This window comes from Coccinella septempunctata, chromosome 1 (assembly GCF_907165205.1).
Source record: "Coccinella septempunctata chromosome 1, icCocSept1.1, whole genome shotgun sequence".
In the NCBI taxonomy this organism is placed as follows: Eukaryota; Metazoa; Arthropoda; class Insecta; order Coleoptera; family Coccinellidae; genus Coccinella; species Coccinella septempunctata.
Genome location: NC_058189.1, coordinates 35,105,844 through 35,133,649, shown reverse-complemented (window position 1 = coordinate 35,133,649; position 27,806 = coordinate 35,105,844). Strand labels below are relative to the sequence as shown.

Genomic DNA, 27,806 nt, shown 5'->3' with positions numbered 1-27,806 from the left:
AAAGTCTTCTCGGTTATAATATTTCCATCTTCGAACATTTCGTACGAGTAGTTTTCAGATTTCGACGCCATATTGAAAACGAAGCGTTTTGATTGAGTCGCTAGAAATATCCAATGTACACGAGGAGAGAGCACACAAACTGGACGATCGACCAACTCAATTGTTCTAGAATAGCATCAAAGTGGTCAATAGTAGAGCGTTTGCGCTGCTGCAATCCCAAGCACTGAGCAACACTTAAGCTGCGATGGTTTATATACCGAATCGCTGTCGGGAGCTTGTCGTAGTTATCCCCACTACTCGAACAACTTTTGGCCTTGTCTAAGAGTCCCCCGCAGTTCATAATTAGTCGGTGCAGTCTGAGATAGAATTTTTATTCTATTATTATCGCCACTTGAGAAGATGAAAACAATGATACTAGTATTCTTTATTTTTCTCCATTATGTATTCCCTCATCAACGAGTTATTTTCATTTTTTCTATGCTGTTTTCATTATTCCAAAATCAAAATTGGGCCTAGGATGAATAGGATGATTCCAAAATTTCGGCATATATTGAATAAGAAGGACTATATATCGTTCATTTGATAAGATTCAGTGAAATTACATGCCAGTGTCTCATTGTAAAAAAGCGACAGCTCAGTTTCATAGGAAGGGACTGATTTCATGTTGAAAATCTTACCATACTTTCAGACTATCAAGCAGCGATATGCTAAGGGTGGAATCAGAACTGAATATAATGAAACAATTCCTCTGCAATGAGTTATGTGTAATTAATTCATCGATTTCACTCTTATACCATATGCAATTCATAGAAAAGAGACACTCTGATCTTGATCCCTGAAAAGTCAAAACAACTATGTTTTGAAGAGAGGACAAACCTGGAGAATAGCAGTGGTCTCGAAAATTCGAATATTTCTGACATTTGATGTCAAAGTATATATTCTTATATACTCGAAATTGCAAATAATCGAATATCACTTCACTTTGGAGTGAAAAGGAAACAAAAATCTATGCAAATTGTGGTTATTATACTTGAATTTTTATTGAATAAATGAGTGATGCTGATTCATCCTCGTCCTATTTTTTGATCATCTATTCAACTAAATGATATGTCCGTGATGAAATTTCCCCCCTCAATATTGTTCTTGTATCGAGCAAAATGGCTCAGAGAGCAGAACTTCGAGATCTTGAGGAGTAATTCTTGGTTCATAAATATTTCTACCTAACTCAACTCTTCTTCTACCAGCGTTTTCAACTCCTGATATCATAATGCATCGATCCGAACGCCTACTAGATGAAATGAGATGGAAAGTCTTCTCGGTTATAATATTTCCATCTTCGAACATTACGTACGAGTAGTTTTCAGATTTCGACGCCATATTGAAAACGAAGCGTTTTGATTGAGTCGCTAGAAATATCCAATGTACACAAACTGGACGATCGACCAACTCAATTGTTCAAGAATAGCATCAAAGTGGTCAATAGTAGAGCGTTTGCGCTGCTGCAATCCCAAGCACTGAGCAACACTTAAGCTGCGATGGTTTATATACCGAATCGCTGTCGGGAGCTTGTCGTAGTTATCTCCACTACTCGAACAACTTTTGGTCTTGTCTAAGAGTCCACCGCAGTTCATAATTAGTCGGTGCAGTCTGAGATAGAATTTTTATTCTATTATTATCGCCACTTGAGAAGATGAAAACAATGATACTAGTATTCTTTATTTTTCTACATTATGTAGTTCCTCATCAAAGAGATATTTTCATTTTTTCTATGCTGTTTTCATTATTCCAAAATCAAAATTGGGCCTAGGATGAATAGGATGATTCCAAAATTTCGGCATATATTGAATAAGAAGGACTATATATCGTTCATTTGATAAGATTCAGTGAAATTACATGCAAGTGTCTCATTGTAAAAAAGCGACAGCTCAGTTTCATAGGAAGGGACTGATTTCATGTTGAAAATCTTACCATACTTTCAGACTATCAAGCAGCCGAAGCAGCGATATGCTAAGGGTGGAATCAGAACTGAATCTAATGAAACAATTCCTTTGCAATGAGTTATGTGTAATTAATTCATCGATTTCACTCTTATACCATATGCAATTCATAGAAAAGAGACACTCTGATCTTGATTCCTGAAAAGTCAAAACAACTATGTTTTGAAGAGAAGACAAACCTGGAGAATAGCAGTCGTCTCGAAAATTCGAATATTTCTGACATTTGATGTCAAAGTATATATTCTTATATACTCGAAATTGCAAATAATCGAATATCACTTCACTTTGGAGTGAAAAGGAAACAAAAATCTATGCAAATTGTGGTTATTATACTTGAATTTTTATTGAATAAATGAGTGACGGTTATTCATCCTCGTCCAATTTTTTGATCATCTAGTCAACTAAATGATATGTCCGTGATGAAATTCCCCTCCTCAATATTGTTCTTGTATCGAGCAAAATGGCTCAGAGAGCAGAACTTCGAGATCTTGAGGAGTAATTCTTGGTTCATAAATATTTCTACCTAACTCAACTCTTCTTCTACCAGCGTTTTCAACTCCTGATATCATAATGCATCGATCCGAACGCCTACTAGATGAAATGAGATGGAAAGTCTTCTCGGTTATCTTCGAACATTTCGTACGAGTAGTTTTCAGATTTCGACGCCATATTGAAAACGAAGCGTTTTGATTGAGTCGCTAGAAATATCCAATGTACACGAGGAGAGAGCACACAAACTGGACGATCGACAAACTCAATTGTTCTAGAATAGCATCAAAGTGGTCAATAGTAGAGCGTTTGCGCTGCTGCAATCCCAAGCACTGAGCAACACTTAAGCTGCGATGGTTTATATACCGAATCGCTGTCGGGAGCTTGTCGTAGTTATCCCCACTACTCGAACAACTTTTGGCCTTGTCTAAGAGTCCACCGCAGTTCATAATTAGTCGGTGCAGTCTGAGATAGAATTTTTATTCTATTATTATCGCCACTTGAGAAGATGAAAACAATGATACTAGTATTCTTTATTTTTCTCCATTATGTAGTTCCTCATCAACGAGTTATTTTCATTTTTTCTATGCTGTTTTTATTATTCCAAAATCAAAATTGGGCCTAAGATGAATAGGATGATTCCAAAATTTCGGCATATATTGAATAAGGACTATATATCGTTCATTTGATAAGATTCAGTGAAATTACATGCAAGTGTCTCATTGTAAAAAAGCGACAGCTCAGTTTCATAGGAAGGGACTGATTTCATGTTGAAAATCTTACCATACTTTCAGACTATCAAGCAGCGATATGCTAAGGGTGGAATCAGAACTGAATATAATGAAACGATTCCTCTGCAATGGGTTATGTGTAATTAATTCATGGATTTCACTCTTATACCATATGCAATTCATAGAAAAGAGACACTCTGATCTCGATTCCTGAAAAGTCAAAACAACTATGTTTTGAAGAGAGGACAAACCTGGAGAATAGCAGTGGTCTCGAAAATTCGAATAATTCTGACATTTGATGTCAAAGTATATATTCTTATATACTCGAAATTGCAAATAATCGAATATCACTTCACTTTGGAGTGAAAAGGAAACAAAAATCTATGTAAATTGTGGTTATTATACTTGAATTTTTATTGAATAAATGAGTGATGCTGATTCATCCTCGTCCAATTTTTTGATCATCTAGTCAACTAAATGATATGTCCGTGATGAAATTCCCCTCCTCAATATTGTACCTGTATCGAGCAAAATGGCTCAGAGAGCAGAACTTCGAGATCTTGAGGATTAATTCTTGGTTCATAAATATTTCTACCTAACTCAACTCTTCTTCTACCAGCGTTTTCAACTCGTGATATCATAATGCATCGATCCGAAGGCTTACTAGATGAAATGAGATGGAAAGTCCTCTCGGTTATAATATTTCCATCTTCGAACATTTCGTACGAGTAGTTTTCAGATTTCGACGCCATATTGAAAACGAAGCGTTTTGATTGAGTCGCTAGAAATATCCAATGTACACGAGGAGAGAGCACACAAACTAGACGATCGACCAACTCAATTGTTCTAGAATAGCATCAAAGTGGTCAATAGTAGAGCGTTTGCGCTGCTGCAATCCCAAGCACTGAGCAACACTTAAGCTGCGATGGTTTATATACCGAATCGCTGTCGGGAGCTTGTCGTAGTTATCCCCACTACTCGAACAACTTTTGGCCTTGTCCTTAGACAAAAGAAAGAGGAGACGCAGCATGTCATTCATAAATTCAAGTATAGTTGAAGCCAACATGTAGAACTATTTCCCATGAGTGGAACAAGGACAGCTAAACCACTTGATATCGCCCTGGCAACAATGCAGAGACTTCCACCGCGTAAATCAAACGGGCACCAGTGGCGTCGTGCTTCTGTTGTTGAAGGATTTGAAATCAATATTTTATACCGATATCACACGCTGTTCTATATGGATTAATTGAATCATATGAGAAATCGTGGGTATACAGAAATATAATCTATAAAAGTATACCTATTATAGGTTCAAAATTTGGAGCTTGTAAATAAATTTGATTTCCACATACATTCACAATGATATAAAATCTGATACATTTTCTTTGTTATTATGCAATAAATTCGTATGCCAACAGGGCAGTATGTTTTTTCATTGGAAAAGTTACGTACTTCATGCACCATATAGAGAGAAAGTTTCAAACAGGGGAATACAAATTCAATAGATATTTTCTTTACTATTGATTAGTAAATTACATATTATCCTGAACCAAAGTTATTCTGATGAATAGAAGATTCTTGTATATCACATTTTTCTCAGCACTGTCTGAAGAATTTTTGCAGAAAAGTTATGTCCCCATGAATATGTATCCACATGGAACTAGAATAAGAATATCTTATTCATACAATTCTCCCATTCAAAACTTATATTCTTGTTGCTGGAATTTGTGTGGTATACTTATACTTTTGATGGAATTCCGGAATTCGCGATCAGTGGGGGTAAAAAAATATTACCGCAATCTTGTGCTTTATAATTTTATTTACATATGATCATAACACAATTAACAAAACAGATTATTATGGAAACTTAATTTTTTATACAAAATTTATATCTTAAACAAAAATAATAGTGACATGGTTCACTATCAGAATGCATTCACAAACATGAATCAGTAATATAATATTTTTGAATTTTTCTTGGAAGACATCATAAATCGATTTGAATATTTTTCATTTAACAGAACTGACACAAGCTTAGAAAGAAGGAGGGAAAAAAAAGCAGTAGGTAAGGTTTGAACAGTTGAACATGATGCAGTATCATATCTTAAAATGTATTTAAAAGAACTCAAAAAATAATGGTGACATGGTTCCACTTTCAGAAAGTATTCACAATCGTACATAAGTAATATTGCTATTGAATTGTTTCTAAAAAAAATCCTAGCATCAATATAAATACTGTTGATCACAAAATACTGACTCAAGCTTAGAAAAGAGGAAAAAAGCAGTCTGTAAGGCTAGAAGGTCCACACCTATCATAAAGCACTATAAAAAAATGAATAACTGATAAATAAACAATTACGTATAGATAAATACTAAAATCTGATGCGACACAGACTATCGACATCAAATAAAATTTTCAAGTTTTCACAAAACAAGTCCAGACCTATATCCCACAACATCTTGTGCTCAACTATTCATTTCTAAACAATATAATTTTGGTGTTTAAAGATCTTGATCTATTTTTTCTTGAAACATCCAAAAGTTTAGTTGTTTCGTGATGGATTCTTATTCTAAAATAATTTTTCAAAATCATTTTGATCAACTGATCTGCGTGTCCATCAATAAAATTTCCATCGTAAAGATGATTTTCGAAATGATCTAAAATGGATGAACTAATATTATGCATCGTTTGACTGATCAGCACTTGTAATAAATGCTCTACTTTTTTGTTCAAAATGTTTGTGGTTTTATGGAAAAAACTGAAGAATTTTTCACCCTCTTTACAAACATCAATTATAAATTGGCTGGCCCTAATCAATTTTCCATAAGTTTTTCTCTTCTGTAGAAGCGAGACATCTACATCGTTTCTCAAAAGATCAAGGCATTTTCGGCATGAAATAAATTTCTCAAGTATCCGGACAACATACCCAGAAATATATCCCACAATATCTTCTGCATAGGGAGTGAGATTCCATGCTGTTGAGGTAGCAAATTCAAATTTCTCCATATCCATAAACACACTTTTCATTACTGAATCATACTGATCATCATTTTCAATATTGTTTGCATGTTCAGATGATAGAATGCTAACTGCAGATCCACATGTCAAGATACTGATGGATTCCAGATTGATTGCATTTCCTGTGTCAGTAGCAGATATTTGAGAGTGGACAATCAACCTCTTGTAAGCTGCCTCAAACTGCCTTGCAGTGGGGTTATTATTATATCCACCTTTACTTCTAATGCATCCAAAAAACAGCTCTAAATGGTCTTGCGAAAGTTTGTATGTGAGAAGATATTTGAGCATTTTCTCTTCAATAATGTATTTCTTGTACATTTGCTCTAAACTTTCGATACAAATCAAGAAACCTAAAAATCCAGTTTTTCTTCCACTTCTTGTGATAGGAACCCCATTCAATGTCAAACCAAGAATATATCTTTTCATCATGCTCATATAATCTGAGAAGGCTTCAGCTGTACTTAACATGAATGGCTTTTTAAAGAAATATTTTGCACAAGTATTTCTTGAGTTAAAAATGTCAAATAAGTTATTGAATTTCAAAATAAAGTCAGAAGTGGCTTCCGACCCCTGAAATTCAGGACACTTAAGATCATCTCTCAAGAAATCTATAGCATCACTTACACTTTTGCTAAGTGTCTGAGTTGCTAATCGTACCTTCATTTTTTCTCTCATCCATTGTAAATGCCTATGTCTTAATTTCGTAGCAGCATGCAGGCCTTCAATATCTTGCTTATCTACTAAATTGGAAACATAACTCCATTTCACCTCCAGATTTTCAGTATTTCGTAAGCCACTTTTAGACGCGAAACAATTCCTCACCAGCTTAATCATGTGGCAGGCATCAGGATTAATGAATATTTCATGCTGACTAAAAGGGCACTCAAATTTGGTTCGCAAATTTGATGGATCACTGAAATCTGCTCCCAATATTTCAGCCATTGAAAAGTTTGAAGGAGCACCATCAAAAGTTAACGAAATTACTTTAATTCCACTTTCATGTAGAAAACCCAGACATTTTTTCACCAACTCAGCTTTTTCTGTTGCCACCAACCCATTTACCAAGAAATATCCCACAGGAACTTTCCACGAACCATTCAAACACACTAGCATAAAGACTAATGCTTCTCGAGCTTCAGGTAGAATGTCAGAATCTAAGTTGGTACCAACATCCACATATCCCGTGAATTTAGAACCTGTCCATTCAACTTGACGTCTGATAGACATTTCATCCATAACAAGATTGCATAATAACGGATAGGAAACTTCTTTTTGTCTTAGAGACAAGGCAGTTAATGCTTCATTTGTGAATCCTGGACTGCCATCCACAGATCTGTACCACTTTGAGATAGTTTCTAAATGAGGTAGGCTGTTGTTGAAGGTTTTTCTAACAAAATTGTACCCTTTTGGTGAATAGAAGGCCAAAGTTAATGCAAAGGCTCTCAATGTTGGATTATATTTTTGGCTACGCTTTCCTTTCAACATTCTTTGGAATAAATCACTTGCAGCTCCAGGATTGACAGATGCCTGAAAAAGTAAGATTCTTCAATCTGGGTGCTTCATAATATTTATGCACTTGTAACAATGAACTAAAAGGAAACATACAGATATAGTTACTTCGGCAGATTCTGATATAAGCGATTTTTCTCTCAAATAGTCTAGCAATGTTTTCATGGAGGTTATTTTATGCTTCATCCTTCGAACAGACTGCTGTAATATGCGAATCTTTTTATTTTGCCTCTGTACTCTCTTCCTTATAATATTCATATTCCTTTTCCTTTTCTCAGGTGTAGAAAAATCACTGGTATGTATTTCTCCCACATAAGCCCTCTTTCTTAAATGAAACAGTATAATTAGTCATGAACTTATAGGAACAGTTAATAAAATATATTGTTGGGCAGAGCGTTTGAATAAAATATTTACCTTCCCCTTCTAATTTTAGATGAAGTTGGTTTCTCGGTAGAGCTGGAAGGCATTAAATCGAACTTTTCAACTGGTTGTTCCAGTTTTACAACAGGAGATTCAATATTTTCAACACTGAAAACAAAAATTACACAAAATATGGTTAGTCTGCAATGTAACAATAAATACAAGTTTTACCTTCTCTTCGGAGAACAAGCAATAGCATCTATATTCTGATAAATTTCTTCATCAAGGGATGGAAGTTGATCTCTGTAAACATAATTTTTTCAATATTCATTCTCATACAGTAAATTATAACTGCATAAATACCTTTTAGCACTTGGGGGAGTTTCATTCACAGTGGAACTGGAGCTGCAAAAGTTTCAATTCAATGAAATTATACTAAATAATTTCTATATTTACCAATGATTACTGATACCTTATATAAAAGGAAGACTTTTGTCTAAGACTGATACGTATTTCTCAATTTAATTCAGTTATACAACTCTGATCATTCGTAACATTAGGCATTATTATAGCTGTTATCCGTAAATGATTTTCAGAGATTTTCCTCACGAATATCCCAATTTAACTGGTTGAATTAAAATAAAAACCTAGGAAGTTCATAGAAACTTACCTTGAAGACGTAAGTCCAAAGAATTGTTTCATTAGAATAGGATTGGCATCATTTTTAAGATATTTGGTACCATTCACCCGAAAACCAAAATCTTTGGGTTCAAAATGTTCTGAACATAAGAACATATTCTGTGGCAAGTTTCTTGTATCATCTAAGCCCAAAATTGAAAGCCATATATTCTTTCTCTCAATATCAGAAGGAAATCTGAAAGAAAATTATAAGGAGATTGTTCAATCTACGCCAATGATATGCAAAATAAAACTAACCTGTGAAAACTCAAATTGGGGTTGTATGAGTCCAATTTACCACATGCATGACACTTACGAACCATTTTATAAATGTTTTTTTATCAAAATATTCAGAAAAAACTAGGAAAAACACTTTTTCGACACTAAACTCACGTAGACATCGGACGATATCGCGTTGGCAACGATGTATCAACTATCAAATGTCAAATCGGGGCAAATCACTTTGATTGGTCCAGCGATCTCTAGATCGGCCGCGAAACAATTAATGAATGAAACTAGGAAAACCAATGTTGTCACGTGGAGCAGAGATGAATGTTAAACAACCGTTGAATTTGGAAGTAACTGGGAATTCTGTTGTTTCAGCCGTGAAAGTAAGAACGGAAAGACTGGGAATAGGTTAAGTACTTTCTTTTATATGATTTTACCCAAGTTTTCTGTGGATATAGATTTTAAGAGGGGATGAATTCTAACGAAAGAAGCAATGTTGTGGACACAGTTTTGGTTGAATAGGTTTGTTCGTAGAGTAGTTTGCAACGGTTGTGAACTGTACAGAGCAAGCGCAATTCCATTTTAGGGTAGCGAAAATCCATTTGCGCTTGCTCTGTATAGTTCACAACCGTTGTGAACCACTCTACGAACAAACCTAATAATATACAGTTTTTTGTTAAATTTAAAATTCGTAGCATTTCATTGCATGAATACTCAATTCGTATGTTTACAAAATCAATAGTAGGAGAAAAATAGTACTCTTAACTGCTACTTTAGAAATATTCGATACTAATAAATCTGAAATCTCCGGAAACGTGACAACGTCGTACAGATTTTGGCGTAATTCCCAATCCGTAGTAATACAATCGCCCAGTTCAGTTCTGCACATTTGAATGTTGGCTTCAGTATTTGTCATTGCATGCTGCGTCTCCTCTTTCTTTTGTCTAAGGCCTTGTCTAAGAGTCCCCCGCAGTTCATAATTAGTCGGTGCAGTCTGAGATAGAATTTTTATTCTATTATTATCGCCACTTGAGAAGATGAAAACAATGATACTAGTATTAATAAAATTCACAGGGAATTGGACAATAGTTTATTCTCAAAGTACTTATAACATCGCCGACGTTTCGTTATAAGTACTTTGAGAATAAACTATTGTCCAATTCCCTGTGAATTTTATTAATATTAAATCAGCATGGACATGAACTATGAAGAATGATACTAGTATTCTTTATTTTTCTCCATTATGTAGTCCCTCATCAACGAGTTATTTTCATTTTTTCTATGCTGTTTTCATTATTCCAAAATCAAAATTGGGCCTAAGATGAATAGGATGATTCCAAAATTTCGGCATATATTGAATAAAAAGGACTATATATAGTTCATTTGATAAGATTCAGTGAAATTACATGCAAGTGTCTCATTGTGAAAAAGCGACAGCTCAGTTTCTTAGGAAGGGACTGATTTCATGTTGAAAATCTTACCATACTTTCAGACTATCAAGCAGCGATATGCTAAGGGTGGAATCAGAACTGAATCTAATGAAACAATTCCTCTGCAATGAGTTATGTGTAATTAATTCATCGATTTCACTCTTATACCATATGCAATTCATAGAAAAGAGACACTCTGATCTTGATTCCTGAAAAGTCAAAACAACTATGTTTTGAAGAGAGGACAAACCTGGAGAATAGCAGTCGTCTAGAAAATTCGAATATTTCTGACATTTGATGTCAAAGTATATATTCTTATATACTCGAAATTGCAAATATCACTTCACTTTGGAGTGAAAAGGAAACAAAAATCTATGCAAATTGTGGTTATTATACTTGAATTTTTATTGAATAAATGAGTGATGGTGATTCATCCTCGTCCAATTTTTTGATCATCTAGTCAACTAAATGATATGTCCGTGATGAAATTCCCCTCCTCAATATTGTTCTTGTATCGAGCAAAATGGCTCAGAGAGCAGAACTTCGAGATCTTGAGGAGTAATTCTTGGTTCATAAATATTTCTACCTAACTCAACTCTTCTTCTACCAGCGTTTTCAACTCCTGATATCATAATGCATCGATCCGAACGCCTACTAGATGAAATGAGATGGAAAGTCTTCTCGGTTATAATATTTCCATCTTCGAACATTTCGTACGAGTAGTTTTCAGATTTCGACGCCATATTGAAAACGAAGCGTTTTGATTGAGTCGCTAGAAATATCCAATGTACACGAGGAGAGAGCACACAAACTGGACGATCGACCAACTCAATTGTTCTAGAATAGCATCAAAGTGGTCAATAGTAGAGCGTTTGCGCTGCTGCAATCCCAAGCACTGAGCAACACTTAAGCTGCGATGGTTCATATACCGAATCGCTGTCGGGGGCTTGTCGTAGTTATCCCCACTACTCGAACAACTTTTGGCCTTGTCTAAGAGTCCACCGCAGTTCATAATTAGTCGGTGCACTCTGAGATAGAATTTTTATTCTATTATTATCGCCACTTGAGAAGATGAAAACAATGATACTAGTATTCTTTATTTTTCTCCATTATGTAGTTCCTCATCAACGAGTTATTTTCATTTTTTCTATGCTGTTTTCATTATTCCAAAATCAAAATTGGGCCTAAGATGAATAGGATGATTCCAAAATTTCGGCATATATTGAATAAGGACTATATATCGTTCATTTGATAAGATTCAATGAAATTACATGCAAGTGTCTCATTGTTAAAAAGCGACAGCTCAGTTTCATAGGAAGGGACTGATTTCATGTTGAAAATCTTACCATACTTTCAGACTATCAAGCAGCGATATGCTAAGGGTGGAATCAGAACTGAATATAATGAAACAATTCCTCTGCAATGGGTTATGTGTAATTAATTCATCGATTTCACTCTTATACCATATGCAATTCATAGAAAAGAGACACTCTGATCTCGATTCCTGAAAAGTCAAAACAACTATGTTTTGAAGAGAGGACAAACCTGGAGAATAGCAGTGGTCTCGAAAATTCGAATAATTCTGACATTTGATGTCAAAGTATATATTCTTATATACTCGAAATTGCAAATAATCGAATATCACTTCACTTTGGAGTGAAAAACAAAACAAAAACAAAAATCTATGTAAATTGTGGTTATTATACTTGAATTTTTATTGAATAAATGAGTGATGCTGATTCATCCTCGTCCAATTTTTTGATCATCTAGTCAACTAAATGATATGTCCGTGATGAAATTCCCCTCCTCAATATTGTTCTTGTATCGAGCAAAATGGCTCAGAGAGCAGAACTTCGAGATCTTGAGGAGTAATTCTTGGTTCATAAATATTTCTACCTAACTCAACTCTTCTTCTACCAGCGTTTTCAACTCCTGATATCATAATGCATCGATCCGAACGCCTACTAGATGAAATGAGATGGAAAGTCTTCTCGGTTATAATATTTTCATCTTCGAACATTTCGTACGAGTAGTTTTCAGATTTCGACGCCATATTGAAAACGAAGCGTTTTGATTGAGTCGCTAGAAATATCCAATGTACACGAGGAGAGAGCACACAAACTGGACGATCGACCAACTCAATTGTTCTAGAATAGCATCAAAGTGGTCAATAGTAGAGCGTTTGCGCTGCTGCAATCCCAAGCACTGAGCAACACTTAAGCTGCGATGGTTTATATACCGAATCGCTGTCGGGGGCTTGTCGTAGTTATCCCCACTACTCGAACAACTTTTGGCCTTGTCTAAGAGTCCACCGCAGTTCATAATTAGTCGGTGCACTCTGAGATAGAATTTTTATTCTATTATTATCGCCACTTGAGAAGATGAAAACAATGATACTAGTATTCTTTATTTTTCTTCATTATGTAGTTCCTCATCAGCGAGTTATTTTCATTTTTTCTTTGCTGTTTTCATTATTCCAAAATCAAAATTGGGCCTAGGATGAATAGGATGATTCCAAAATTTCGGCATATATTGAATAAGGACTATATATCGTTCATTTGATAAGATTCAGTGAAATTACATGCAAGTGTCTCATTGTAAAAAAGCGACAGCTCAGTTTCATAGGAAGGGACTGATTTCATGTTGAAAATCTTACCATACTTTCAGACTATCAAGCAGCGATATGCTAAGGGTGGAATCAGAACTGAATATAATGAAACAATTCCTCTGCAATGAGTTATGTGTAATTAATTCATCGATTTCACTCTTATACCATATGCAATTCATAGAAAAGAGACACTCTGATCTTGATTCCTGAAAAGTCAAAACAACTATGTTTTGAAGAGAGGACAAACCTGGAGAATAGCAGTGGTCTCGAAAATTCGAATATTTCTGACATTTGATGTCAAAGTATATATTCTTATATACTCGAAATTGCAAATAATCGAATATCACTTCACTTTGGAGTGAAAAGGAAACAAGAATCTATGCAAATTGTGGTTATTATACTCGAATTTTTATTGAATGAATGAGTGATGCTGATTCATCCTCGTCCTATTTTTTGATCATCTAGTCAACTAAATGATATGTCCGTGATGAAATTCCCCTCCTCAATATTGTCCTTGTATCGAGCAAAATGGCTCAGAGAGCAGAACTTCGAGATCTTGAGGAGTAATTCTTGGTTCATAAATATTTCTACCTAACTCAACTCTTCTTCTACCAGCGTTTTCAACTCCTGATATCATAATGCATCGATCCGAACGCCTACTAGATGAAATGAGATGGAAAGTCTTCTCGGTTATAATATTTCCATCTTCGAACATTTCGTACGAGTAGTTTTCAGATTTCGACGCCATATTGAAAACGAAGCGTTTTGATTGAGTCGCTAGAAATATCCAATGTACACGAGGAGAGAGCACACAAACTGGACGATCGACCAACTCAATTGTTCTAGAATAGCATCAAACTGGTCAATAGTAGAGCGTTTGCGCTGCTGCAATCCCAAGCACTGAGCAACACTTAAGCTGCGATGGTTTATATACCGAATCGCTGTCGGGAGCTTGTCGTAGTTATCCCCACTACTCGAACAACTTTTGGCCTTGTCTAAGAGTCCCCCGCAGTTCATAATTAGTCGGTGCAGTCTGAGATAGAATTTTTATTCTATTATTATCGCCACTTGAGAAGATGAAAACAATGATACTAGTATTCTTTATTTTGCTCCATTATGTATTCCCTCATCAACGAGTTATTTTCATTTTTTCTATGCTGTTTTCATTATTCCAAAATCAAAATTGGGCCTAGGATGAATAGGATGATTCCAAAATTTCGGCATATATTGAATAAGAAGGACTATATATCGTTCATTTGATAAGATTCAGTGAAATTACTTGCCAGTGTCTCATTGTAAAAAAGCGACAGCTCAGTTTCATAGGAAGGGACTGATTTCATGTTGAAAATCTTACCATACTTTCAGACTATCAAGCAGCGATATGCTAAGGGTGGAATCAGAACTGAATATAATGAAACAATTCCTCTGCAATGAGTTATGTGTAATTAATTCATCGATTTCACTCTTATACCATATGCAATTCATAGAAAAGAGACACTCTGATCTTGATTCCTGAAAAGTCAAAACAACTATGTTTTGAAGAGAGGACAAACCTGGAGAATAGCAGTGGTCTCGAAAATTCGAATATTTCTGACATTTGATGTCAAAGTATATATTCTTATATACTCGAAATTGCAAATAATCGAATATCACTTCACTTTGGAGTGAAAAGGAAACAAAAATCTATGCAAATTGTGGTTATTATACTTGAATTTTTATTGAATAAATGAGTGATGCTGATTCATCCTCGTCCTATTTTTTGATCATCTATTCAACTAAATGATATGTCCGTGATGAAATTTCCCCCCTCAATATTGTTCTTGTATCGAGCAAAATGGCTCAGAGAGCAGAACTTCGAGATCTTGAGGAGTAATTCTTGGTTCATAAATATTTCTACCTAACTCAACTCTTCTTCTACCAGCGTTTTCAACTCCTGATATCATAATGCATCGATCCGAACGCCTACTAGATGAAATGAGATGGAAAGTCTTCTCGGTTATAATATTTCCATCTTCGAACATTACGTACGAGTAGTTTTCAGATTTCGACGCCATATTGAAAACGAAGCGTTTTGATTGAGTCGCTAGAAATATCCAATGTACACAAACTGGACGATCGACCAACTCAATTGTTCAAGAATAGCATCAAAGTGGTCAATAGTAGAGCGTTTGCGCTGCTGCAATCCCAAGCACTGAGCAACACTTAAGCTGCGATGGTTTATATACCGAATCGCTGGGAGCTTGTCGTAGTTATCCCCACTACTCGAACAACTTTTGGCCTTGTCTAAGAGTCCACCGCAGTTCATAATTAGTCGGTGCAGTCTGAGATAGAATTTTTATTCTATTATTATCGCCACTTGAGAAGATGAAAACAATGATACTAGTATTCTTTATTTTTCTCCATTATGTAGTTCCTCATCAACGAGTTATTTTCATTTTTTCTATGCTGTTTTTATTATTCCAAAATCAAAATTGGGCCTAAGATGAATAGGATGATTCCAAAATTTCGGCATATATTGAATAAGGACTATATATCGTTCATTTGATAAGATTCAGTGAAATTACATGCAAGTGTCTCATTGTAAAAAAGCGACAGCTCAGTTTCATAGGAAGGGACTGATTTCATGTTGAAAATCTTACCATACTTTCAGACTATCAAGCAGCGATATGCTAAGGGTGGAATCAGAACTGAATATAATGAAACAATTCCTCTGCAATGGGTTATGTGTAATTAATTCATCGATTTCACTCTTATACCATATGCAATTCATAGAAAAGAGACACTCTGATCTCGATTCCTGAAAAGTCAAAACAACTATGTTTTGAAGAGAGGACAAACCTGGAGAATAGCAGTGGTCTCGAAAATTCGAATAATTCTGACATTTGATGTCAAAGTATATATTCTTATATACTCGAAATTGCAAATAATCGAATATCACTTCACTTTGGAGTGAAAAGGAAACAAAAATCTATGTAAATTGTGGTTATTATACTTGAATTTTTATTGAATAAATGAGTGATGCTGATTCATCCTCGTCCAATTTTTTGATCATCTAGTCAACTAAATGATATGTCCGTGATGAAATTCCCCTCCTCAATATTGTACTTGTATCGAGCAAAATGGCTCAGAGAGCAGAACTTCGAGATCTTGAGGATTAATTCTTGGTTCATAAATATTTCTACCTAACTCAACTCTTCTTCTACCAGCGTTTTCAACTCGTGATATCATAATGCATCGATCCGAACGCTTACTAGATGAAATGAGATGGAAAGTCCTCTCGGTTATAATATTTCCATCTTCGAACATTTCGTACGAGTAGTTTTCAGATTTCGACGCCATATTGAAAACGAAGCGTTTTGATTGAGTCGCTAGAAATATCCAATGTACACGAGGAGAGAGCACACAAACTAGACGATCGACCAACTCAATTGTTCTAGAATAGCATCAAAGTGGTCAATAATAGAGCGTTTGCGCTGCTGCAATCCCAAGCACTGAGCAACACTTAAGCTGCGATGGTTTATATACCGAATCGCTGTCGGGAGCTTGTCGTAGTTATCCTCACTACTCGAACAACTTTTGGCCTTGTCTAAAAGTCCACCGCAGTTCATAATTAGTCGGTGCAGTCTGAGATAGAATTTTTATTCTATTATTATCGCCACTTGAGAAGATGAAAACAATGATACTAGTATTAATAAAATTCACAGGGAATTGGACAATAGTTTATTCTCAAAGTACTTATAACATCGCCGACGTTTCGTTATAAGTACTTTGAGAATAAACTATTGTCCAATTCCCTGTGAATTTTATTAATATTAAATCAGCATGGACATGAACTATGAAGAATGATACTAGTATTCTTTATTTTTCTCCATTATGTAGTCCCTCATCAACGAGTTATTTTCATTTTTTCTATGCTGTTTTCATTATTCCAAAATCAAAATTGGGCCTAAGATGAATAGGATGATTCCAAAATTTCGGCATATATTGAATAAAAAGGACTATATATCGTTCATTTGATAAGATTCAGTGAAATTACATGCAAGTGTCTCATTGTGAAAAAGCGACAGCTCAGTTTCTTAGGAAGGGACTGATTTCATGTTGAAAATCTTACCATACTTTCAGACTATCAAGCAGCGATATGCTAAGGGTGGAATCAGAACTGAATCTAATGAAACAATTCCTCTGCAATGAGTTATGTGTAATTAATTCATCGATTTCACTCTTATACCATATGCAATTCATAGAAAAGAGACACTCTGATCTTGATTCCTGAAAAGTCAAAACAACTATGTTTTGAAGAGAGGACAAACCTGGAGAATAGCAGTCGTCTCGAAAATTCGAATATTTCTGACATTTGATGTCAAAGTATATATTCTTATATACTCGAAATTGCAAATAATCGAATATCACTTCACTTTGGAGTGAAAAGGAAACAAAAATCTATGCAAATTGTGGTTATTATACTTGAATTTTTATTGAATAAATGAGTGATGGTGATTCATCCTCGTCCAATTTTTTGATCATCTAGTCAACTAAATGATATGTCCGTGATGAAATTCCCCTCCTCAATATTGTTCTTGTATCGAGCAAAATGGCTCAGAGAGCAGAACTTCGAGATCTTGAGGAGTAATTCTTGGTTCATCAATATTTCTACCTAACTCAACTCTTCTTCTACCAGCGTTTTCAACACCTGATATCATAATGCATCGATCCGAACGCCTACTAGATGAAATGAGATGGAAAGTCTTCTCGGTTATAATATTTCCATCTTCGAACATTTCGTACGAGTAGTTTTCAGATTTCGACGCCATATTGAAAACGAAGCGTTTTGATTGAGTCGCTAGAAATATCCAATGTACACGAGGAGAGAGCACACAAACTGGACGATCGACCAACTCAAGTGTTCTAGAATAGCATCAAAGTGGTCAATAGTAGAGCGTTTGCGCTGCTGCAATCGCAAGCACTGAGCAGCGCTTAAGCTGCGATGGTTTATATACCGAATCGCTGTCGGGAGCTTGTCGTAGTTATCCCCACTACTCGAACAACTTTTGGCCTTGTCTAAGAGTCCACCGCAGTTCATAATTAGTCGGTGCAGTCTGAGATAGAATTTTTATTCTATTATTATCGCCACTTGAGAAGATGAAAACAATGATACTAGTATTCTTTATTTTTCTCCATTATGTAGTTCCTCATCAACGAGTTATTTTCATTTTTTCTATGCTGTTTTCATTATTCCAAAATCAAAATTGGGCCTAAGATGAATAGGATGATTCCAAAATTTCGGCATATATTGAATAAGGACTATATATCGTTCATTTGATAAGATTCAATGAAATTACATGCAAGTGTCTCATTGTTAAAAAGCGACAGCTCAGTTTCATAGGAAGGGACTGATTTCATGTTGAAAATCTTACCATACTTTCAGACTATCAAGCAGCGATATGCTAAGGGTGGAATCAGAACTGAATATAATGAAACAATTCCTCTGCAATGGGTTATGTGTAATTAATTCATCGATTTCACTCTTATACCATATGCAATTCATAGAAAAGAGACACTCTGATCTCGATTCCTGAAAAGTCAAAACAACTATGTTTTGAAGAGAGGACAAACCTGGAGAATAGCAGTGGTCTCGAAAATTCGAATAATTCTGACATTTGATGTCAAAGTATATATTCTTATATACTCGAAATTGCAAATAATCGAATATCACTTCACTTTGGAGTGAAAAGGAAACAAAAATCTATGTAAATTGTGGTTATTATACTTGAATTTTTATTGAATAAATGAGTGATGCTGATTCATCCTCGTCATATTTTTTGATCATCTAGTCAACTAAATGATATGTCCGTGATGAAATTTCCCTCCTCAATATTGTTCTTGTATCGAGCAAAATGGCTCAGAGAGCAGAACTTCGAGATCTTGAGGAGTAATTCTTGGTTCATAAATATTTCTACCTAACTCAACTCTTCTACTACCAGCGTTTTCAACTCCTGATATCATAATGCATCGATCCGAACGCCTACTAGATGAAATGAGATGGAAAGTCTTCTCGGTTATAATATTTCCATCTTCGAACATTTCGTACGATTAGTTTTAAGATTTCGACACCATATTGAAAACGAAGCGTTTTGATTGAGTCGCTAGAAATATCCAATGTACACGAGGAGAGAGCACACAAACTAGACGATGGACCAACTCAATTGTTCTAGAATATCATCAAAGTGGTCAATAGAAAAGCGTTTGCGCTGCTGCAATCCCAAGCACTGAGCAACACTTAAGCTGCGATGGTTTATATACCGAATCGCTGTCGGGAGCTTGTCGTAGTTATCCCCACTACTCGAACAACTTTTGGCCTTGTCTAAGTGTCCCCCGCAGTTCATAATTAGTCGGTGCAGTCTGAGATAGAATTTTTATTCTATTATTATCGCCACTTGAGAAGAAGGAAACAATGATACTAGTATTAATAAAATTCACAGGGAATTGGACAATAGTTTATTCTCAAAGTACTTATAATATCGCCGACGTTTCGTTATAAGTACTTTGAGAATAAACTATTGTCCAATTCCCTGTGAATTTTATTAATATTAAATCAGCATGGACATGAACTATGAAGAATGATACCAGTATTCTTTATTTTTCTCCATTATGTAGTCCCTCATCAACGAGTTATTTTCATTTTTTCTATGCTGTTTTCATTATTCCAAAATCAAAATTGGGCCTAAGATGAATAGGATGATTCCAAAATTTCGGCATATATTGAATAAAAAGGACTATATATCGTTCATTTGATAAGATTCAGTGAAATTACATGCAAGTGTCTCATTGTGAAAAAGCGACAGCTCAGTTTCTTAGGAAGGGACTGATTTCATGTTGAAAATCTTACCATACTTTCAGACTATCAAGCAGCGATATGCTAAGGGTGGAATCAGAACTGAATATAATGAAACAATTCCTCTGCAATGGGTTTTGTGTAATTAATTCATCGATTTCACTCTTATACCATATGCAATTCATAGAAAAGAGACACTCTGATCTTGATTCCTGAAAAGTCAAAAAAACTATGTTTTGAAGAGAGGACAAACCTGGAGAATAGCAGTCGTCTCGAAAATTCGAATATTTCTGACATTTGATGTCAAAGTATATATTCTTATATACTCGAAATTGCAAATAATCGAATATCACTTCACTTTGGAGTGAAAAGGAAACAAAAATCTATGCAAATTGTGGTTATTATACTCGAATTTTTATTGAATAAATGAGTGATGCTGATTCATCCTCGTCCAATTTTTTGATCATCTAGTCAACTAAATGATATGTCCGTGATGAAATTCCCCTCCTCAATATTGTTCTTGTATCGAGCAAAATGGCTCAGAGAGCAGAACTTCGAGATCTTGAGGAGTAATTCTTGGTTCATAAATATTTCTACCTAACTCAACTCTTCTTCTACCAGCGTTTTCAACTCCTGATATCATAATGCATCGATCCGAACGCCTACTAGATGAAATGAGATGGAAAGTCTTCTCGGTTATAATATTTCCATCTTCGAACATTTCGTACGAGTAGTTTTCAGATTTCGACGCCATATTGAAAACGAAGCGTTTTGATTGAGTCGCTAGAAATATCCAATGTACACGAGGAGAGAGCACACAAACTGGACGATCGACCAACTCAATTGTTCTAGAATAGCATCAAAGTGGTCAATAGTAGAGCGTTTGCGCTGCTGCAATCCCAAGCACTGAGCAGCACTTAAGCTGCGATGGTTTATATACCGAATCGCTGTCGGGAGCTTGTCGTAGTTATCCCCACTACTCGAACAACTTTTGGCCTTGTCTAAGAGTCCACCGCAGTTCATAATTAGTCGGTGCAGTCTGAGATAGAATTTTTATTCTATTATTATCGCCACTTGAGAAGATGAAAACAATGATACTAGTATTCTTTATTTTTCTCCATTATGTAGTTCCTCATCAACGAGTTATTTTCATTTTTTCTATGCTGTTTTCATTATTCCAAAATCAAAATTGGGCCTAAGATGAATAGGATGATTCCAAAATTTCGGCATATATTGAATAAGGACTATATATCGTTCATTTGATAAGATTCAATGAAATTACATGCAAGTGTCTCATTGTTAAAAAGCGACAGCTCAGTTTCATAGGAAGGGACTGATTTCATGTTGAAAATCTTACCATACTTTCAGACTATCAAGCAGCGATATGCTAAGGGTGGAATCAGAACTGAATATAATGAAACAATTCCTCTGCAATGGGTTATGTGTAATTAATTCATCGATTTCACTCTTATACCATATGCAATTCATAGAAAAGAGACACTCTGATCTCGATTCCTGAAAAGTCAAAACAACTATGTTTTGAAGAGAGGACAAACCTGGAGAATAGCAGTGGTCTCGAAAATTCGAATAATTCTGACATTTGATGTCAAAGTATATATTCTTATATACTCGAAATTGCAAATAATCGAATATCACTTCACTTTGGAGTGAAAAACAAAACAAAAACAAAAATCTATGTAAATTGTGGTTATTATACTTGAATTTTTATTGAATAAATGAGTGATGCTGATTCATCCTCGTCCAATTTTTTGATCATCTAGTCAACTAAATGATATGTCCGTGATGAAATTCCCCTCCTCAATATTGTACTTGTATCGAGCAAAATGGCTCAGAGAGCAGAACTTCGAGATCTTGAGGATTAATTCTTGGTTCATAAATATTTCTACCTAACTCAACTCTTCTTCTACCAGCGTTTTCAACTCCTGATATCATAATGCATCGATCCGAACGCTTACTAGATGAAATGAGATGGAAAGTCTTCTCGGTTATAATATTTCCATCTTCGAACATTTCGTACGAGTAGTTTTCAGATTTCGACGCCATATTGAAAACGAAGCGTTTTGATTGAGTCGCTAGAAATATCCAATGTACACGAGGAGAGAGCACACAAACTGGACGATCGACCAACTCAATTGTTCTAGAATAGCATCAAAGTGGTCAATAGTAGAGCGTTTGCGCTGCTGCAATCCCAAGCACTGAGCAACACTTAAGCTGCGATGGTTTATATACCGAATCGCTGTCGGGAGCTTGTCGTAGTTATCCCCACTACTCTAAAAACTTTTGGCCTTGTCTAAGAGTCCACCGCAGTTCATAATTAGTCGGTGCAGTCTGAGATAGAATTTTTATTCTATTATTATCGCCACTTGAGAAGATGAAAACAATGATACTAGTATTCTTTATTTTTCTCCATTATGTAGTCCCCCATCAACGAGTTATTTTCATTTTTTCTATGCTGTTTTCATTATTCCAAAATCAAAATTGGGCCTAGGATGAATAGGATGATTCCAAAATTTCGGCATATATTGAATAAGAAGGACTATATATCGTTCATTCGATAAGATTCAGTGAAATAACATGCAAGTGTCTCATTGTAAAAAAGCGACAGCTCAGTTTCATAGGAAGGGACTGATTTCATGTTGAAAATCTTACCATACTTTCAGACTATCAAGCAGCGATATGCTAAGGGTGGAATCAGAACTGAATCTAATGAAACAATTCCTCTGCAATGAGTTATGTGTAATTAATTCATCGATTTCACTCTTATACCATATGCAATTCATAGAAAAGAGACACTCTGATCTTGATTCCTGAAAAGTCAAAACAACAATGTTTTGAAGAGAGGACAAACCTGGAGAATAGCAGTGGTCTCGAAAATTCGAATAATTCTGACATTTGATGTCAAAGTATATATTCTTATATACTCGAAATTGCAAATAATCGAATATCACTTCACTTTGGAGTGAAAAGGAAACAAAAATCTATGCAAATTGTGGTTATTATACTCGAATTTTTATTGAATAAATGAGTGATGCTGATTCATCCTCGTCCAATTTTTTGATCATCTAGTCAACTAAATGATATGTCCGTGATGAAATTCCCCTCCTCAATATTGTTCTTGTATCGAGCAAAATGGCTCAGAGAGCAGAACTTCGAGATCTTGAGGAGTAATTCTTGGTTCATAAATATTTCTACCTAACTCAACTCTTCTTCTACCAGCGTTTTCAACTCCTGATATCATAATGCATCGATCCGAACGCCTACTAGATGAAATGAGATGGAAAGTCTTCTCGGTTATAATATTTCCATCTTCGAACATTTCGTACGAGTAGTTTTCAGATTTCGACGCCATATTGAAAACGAAGCGTTTTGATTGAGTCGCTAGAAATATCCAATGTACACGAGGAGAGAGCACACAAACTGGACGATCGACCAACTCAATTGTTCTAGAATAGCATCAAAATGGTCAATAGTAGAGCGTTTGCGCTGCTGCAATCCCAAGCACTGAGCAGCACTTAAGCTGCGATGGTTTATATACCGAATCGCTGTCGGGAGCTTGTCGTAGTTATCCCCACTACTCGAACAACTTTTGGCCTTGTCTAAGAGTCCACCGCAGTTCATAATTAGTCGGTGCAGTCTGAGATAGAATTTTTATTCTATTATTATCGCCACTTGAGAAGATGAAAACAATGATACTAGTATTCTTTATTTTTCTCCATTATGTAGTTCCTCATCAACGAGTTATTTTCATTTTTTCTATGCTGTTTTCATTATTCCAAAATCAAAATTGGGCCTAAGATGAATAGGATGATTCCAAAATTTCGGCATATATTGAATAAGGACTATATATCGTTCATTTGATAAGATTCAATGAAATTACATGCAAGTGTCTCATTGTTAAAAAGCGACAGCTCAGTTTCATAGGAAGGGACTGATTTCATGTTGAAAATCTTACCATACTTTCAGACTATCAAGCAGCGATATGCTAAGGGTGGAATCAGAACTGAATCTAATGAAACAATTCCTCTGCAATGAGTTATGTGTAATTAATTCATCGATTTCACTCTTATACCATATGCAATTCATAGAAAAGAGACACTCTGATCTCGATTCCTGAAAAGTCAAAACAACTATGTTTTGAAGAGAGGACAAACCTGGAGAATAGCAGTGGTCTCGAAAATTCGAATAATTCTGACATTTGATGTCAAAGTATATATTCTTATATACCCGAAATTGCAAATAATCGAATATCACTTCACTTTGGAGTGAAAAACAAAACAAAAACAAAAATCTATGTAAATTGTGGTTATTATACTTGAATTTTTATTGAATAAATGAGTGATGCTGATTCATCCTCGTCCAATTTTTTGATCATCTAGTCAACTAAATGATATGTCCGTGATGAAATTCCCCTCCTCAATATTGTACTTGTATCGAGCAAAATGGCTCAGAGAGCAGAACTTCGAGATCTTGAGGATTAATTCTTGGTTCATAAATATTTCTACCTAACTCAACTCTTCTTCTACCAGCGTTTTCAACTCCTGATATCATAATGCATCGATCCGAACGCTTACTAGATGAAATGAGATGGAAAGTCTTCTCGGTTATAATATTTCCATCTTCGAACATTTCGTACGAGTAGTTTTCAGATTTCGACGCCATATTGAAAACGAAGCGTTTTGATTGAGTCGCTAGAAATATCCAATGTACACGAGGAGAGAGCACACAAACTGGACGATCGACCAATTCAATTGTTCTAGAATAGCATCAAAGTGGTCAATAGTAGAGCGTTTGCGCTGCTGCAATCCCAAGCACTGAGCAACACTTAAGCTGCGATGGTTTATATACCGAATCGCTGTCGGGAGCTTGTCGTAGTTATCCCCACTACTCTAACAACTTTTGGCCTTGTCTAAGAGTCCACCGCAGTTCATAATTAGTCGGTGCAGTCTGAGATAGAATTTTTATTCTATTATTATCGCCACTTGAGAAGATGAAAACAATGATACTAGTATTCTTTATTTTTCTCCATTATGTATTTCCTCATCAACGAGTTATTTTCATTTTTTCTATGCTGTTTTCATTATTCCAAAATCAAAATTGGGCCTAGGATGAATAGGATGATTCCAAAATTTCGGCATATATTGAATAAGAAGGACTATATATCGTTCATTCGATAAGATTCAGTGAAATAACATGCAAGTATCTCATTGTAAAAAAGCGACAGCTCAGTTTCATAGGAAGGGACTGATTTCATGTTGAAAATCTTACCATACTTTCAGACTATCAAGCAGCGATATGCTAAGGGTGGAATCAGAACTGAATCTAATGAAACAATTCCTCTGCAATGAGTTATGTGTAATTAATTCATCGATTTCACTCTTATACCATATGCAATTCATAGAAAAGAGACACTCTGATCTTGATTCCTGAAAAGTCAAAACAACAATGTTTTGAAGAGAGGACAAACCTGGAGAATAGCAGTGGTCTCGAAAATTCGAATAATTCTGACATTTGATGTCAAAGTATATATTCTTATATACTCGAAATTGCAAATAATCGAATATCACTTCACTTTGGAGTGAAAAGGAAACAAAAATCTATGTAAATTGTGGTTATTATACTTGAATTTTTATTGAATAAATGAGTGATGCTGATTCATCCTCGTCATATTTTTTGATCATCTAGTCAACTAAATGATATGTCCGTGATGAAATTTCCCTCCTCAATATTGTTCTTGTATCGAGCAAAATGGCTCAGAGAGCAGAACTTCGAGATCTTGAGGAGTAATTCTTGGTTCATAAATATTTCTACCTAACTCAACTCTTCTTCTACCAGCGTTTTCAACTCCTGATATCATAATGCATCGATCCGAACGCTTACTAGATGAAATGAGATGGAAAGTCTTCTCGGTTATAATATTTCCATCTTCGAACATTTCGTACGAGTAGTTTTAAGATTTCGACACCATATTTGAAACGAAGCGTTTTGATTGAGTCGCTAGAAATATCCAATGTACACGAGGAGAGAGCACACAAACTGGACGATCGACCAACTCAATTGTTCTAGAATAGCATCAAAGTGGTCAATAGTAGAGCGTTTGCGCTGCTGCAATCCCAAGCACTGAGCAGCACTTAAGCTGCGATGGTTTATATACCGAATCGCTGTCGGGAGCTTGTCGTAGTTATCCCCACTACTCGAACAACTTTTGGCCTTGTCTAAGTGTCCCCCGCAGTTCATAATTAGTCGAGGCAGTCTGAGATAGAATTTTTATTCTATTATTATCGCCACTTGAGAAGAAGAAAACAATGATACTAGTATTAATAAAATTCACAGGGAATTGGACAATAGTTTATTCTCAAAGTACTTATAACATCGCCGACGTTTCGTTATAAGTACTTTGAGAATAAAGTATTGTCCAATTCCCTGTGAATTTTATTAATATTAAATCAGCATGGACATGAACTATGAAGAATGATACCAGTATTCTTTATTTTTCTCCATTATGTAGTCCCTCATCAACGAGTTATTTTCATTTTTTCTATGCTGTTTTCATTATTCCAAAATCAAAATTGGGCCTAAGATGAATAGGATGATTCCAAAATTTCGGCATATATTGAATAAAAAGGACTATATATCGTTCATTTGATAAGATTCAGTGAAATTACATGCAAGTGTCTCATTGTGAAAAAGCGACAGCTCAGTTTCTTAGGAAGGGACTGATTTCATGTTGAAAATCTTACCATACTTTCAGACTATCAAGCAGCGATATGCTAAGGGTGGAATCAGAACTGAATATAATGAAACAATTCCTCTGCAATGGGTTTTGTGTAATTAATTCATCGATTTCACTCTTATACCATATGCAATTCATAGAAAAGAGACACTCTGATCTTGATTCCTGAAAAGTCAAAACAACTATGTTTTGAAGAGAGGACAAACCTGGAGAATAGCAGTCGTCTCGAAAATTCGAATATTTCTGACATTTGATGTCAAAGTATATATTCTTATATACTCGAAATTGCAAATAATCGAATATCACTTCACTTTGGAGTGAAAAGGAAACAAAAATCTATGCAAATTGTGGTTATTATACTCGAATTTTTATTGAATAAATGAGTGATGCTGATTCATCCTCGTCCAATTTTTTGATCATCTAGTCAACTAAATGATATGTCCGTGATGAAATTCCCCTCCTCAATATTGTTCTTGTATCGAGCAAAATGGCTCAGAGAGCAGAACTTCGAGATCTTGAGGAGTAATTCTTGGTTCATAAATATTTCTACCTAACTCAACTCTTCTTCTACCAGCGTTTTCAACTCCTGATATCATAATGCATCGATCCGAACGCCTACTAGATGAAATGAGATGGAAAGTCTTCTCGGTTATAATATTTCCATCTTCGAACATTTCGTACGAGTAGTTTTCAGATTTCGACGCCATATTGAAAACGAAGCGTTTTGATTGAGTCGCTAGAAATATCCAATGTACACGAGGAGAGAGCACACAAACTGGACGATCGACCAACTCAATTGTTCTAGAATAGCATCAAAATGGTCAATAGTAGAGCGTTTGCGCTGCTGCAATCCCAAGCACTGAGCAGCACTTAAGCTGCGATGGTTTATATACCGAATCGCTGTCGGGAGCTTGTCGTAGTTATCCCCACTACTCGAACAACTTTTGGCCTTGTCTAAGAGTCCACCGCAGTTCATAATTAGTCGGTGCAGTCTGAGATAGAATTTTTATTCTATTATTATCGCCACTTGAGAAGATGAAAACAATGATACTAGTATTCTTTATTTTTCTCCATTATGTAGTTCCTCATCAACGAGTTATTTTCATTTTTTCTATGCTGTTTTCATTATTCCAAAATCAAAATTGGGCCTAAGATGAATAGGATGATTCCAAAA

The 27,806-nt window shown here is 35.4% G+C and overlaps 1 protein-coding gene across 2 annotated transcripts; it reads right to left on the bottom strand.

Moving 5' to 3' along the window:
• Positions 1–7,974: 7,974 nt before the first annotated feature.
• On the bottom strand, positions 7,975–9,178 carry LOC123316068. Of its 2 annotated transcripts, XR_006538014.1 has the most exons (5): positions 9,042–9,178; positions 8,776–8,979; positions 8,469–8,510; positions 8,160–8,408; positions 7,975–8,070 (listed from the first exon to the last, which is right to left on the bottom strand). XR_006538014.1 is itself a non-coding variant. In XM_044902003.1 (4 exons), the coding sequence occupies exons 1-4, from the start codon at positions 9,104–9,106 to the stop codon at positions 8,333–8,335; spliced, it is 387 nt and encodes a 128-aa protein (XP_044757938.1). In that variant the 5' UTR covers positions 9,107–9,178; the 3' UTR covers positions 7,985–8,332. The 2 variants fall into 2 exon arrangements, 1 of the variants encoding a protein (XP_044757938.1); XM_044902003.1 differs by having other exon boundaries at positions 7,985–8,408.
• Positions 9,179–27,806: the final 18,628 nt, after the last annotated feature.

Coding starts and splice junctions, on each gene's coding strand:
- LOC123316068 (XM_044902003.1), bottom strand. CDS start 9,106: ATGGTTCGTAAGTGTCATGCATGTGGTAAATTGGACTCATACAACCCC. Junction 8,980..9,041: donor CCCAATTTGAGTTTTCACAG/GTTAGTTTTATT, acceptor ATTTTCTTTCAG/ATTTCCTTCTGATATTGAGA. Junction 8,409..8,468: donor ACTCCCCCAAGTGCTAAAAG/GTATTTATGCAG, acceptor TTATGTTTACAG/AGATCAACTTCCATCCCTTG.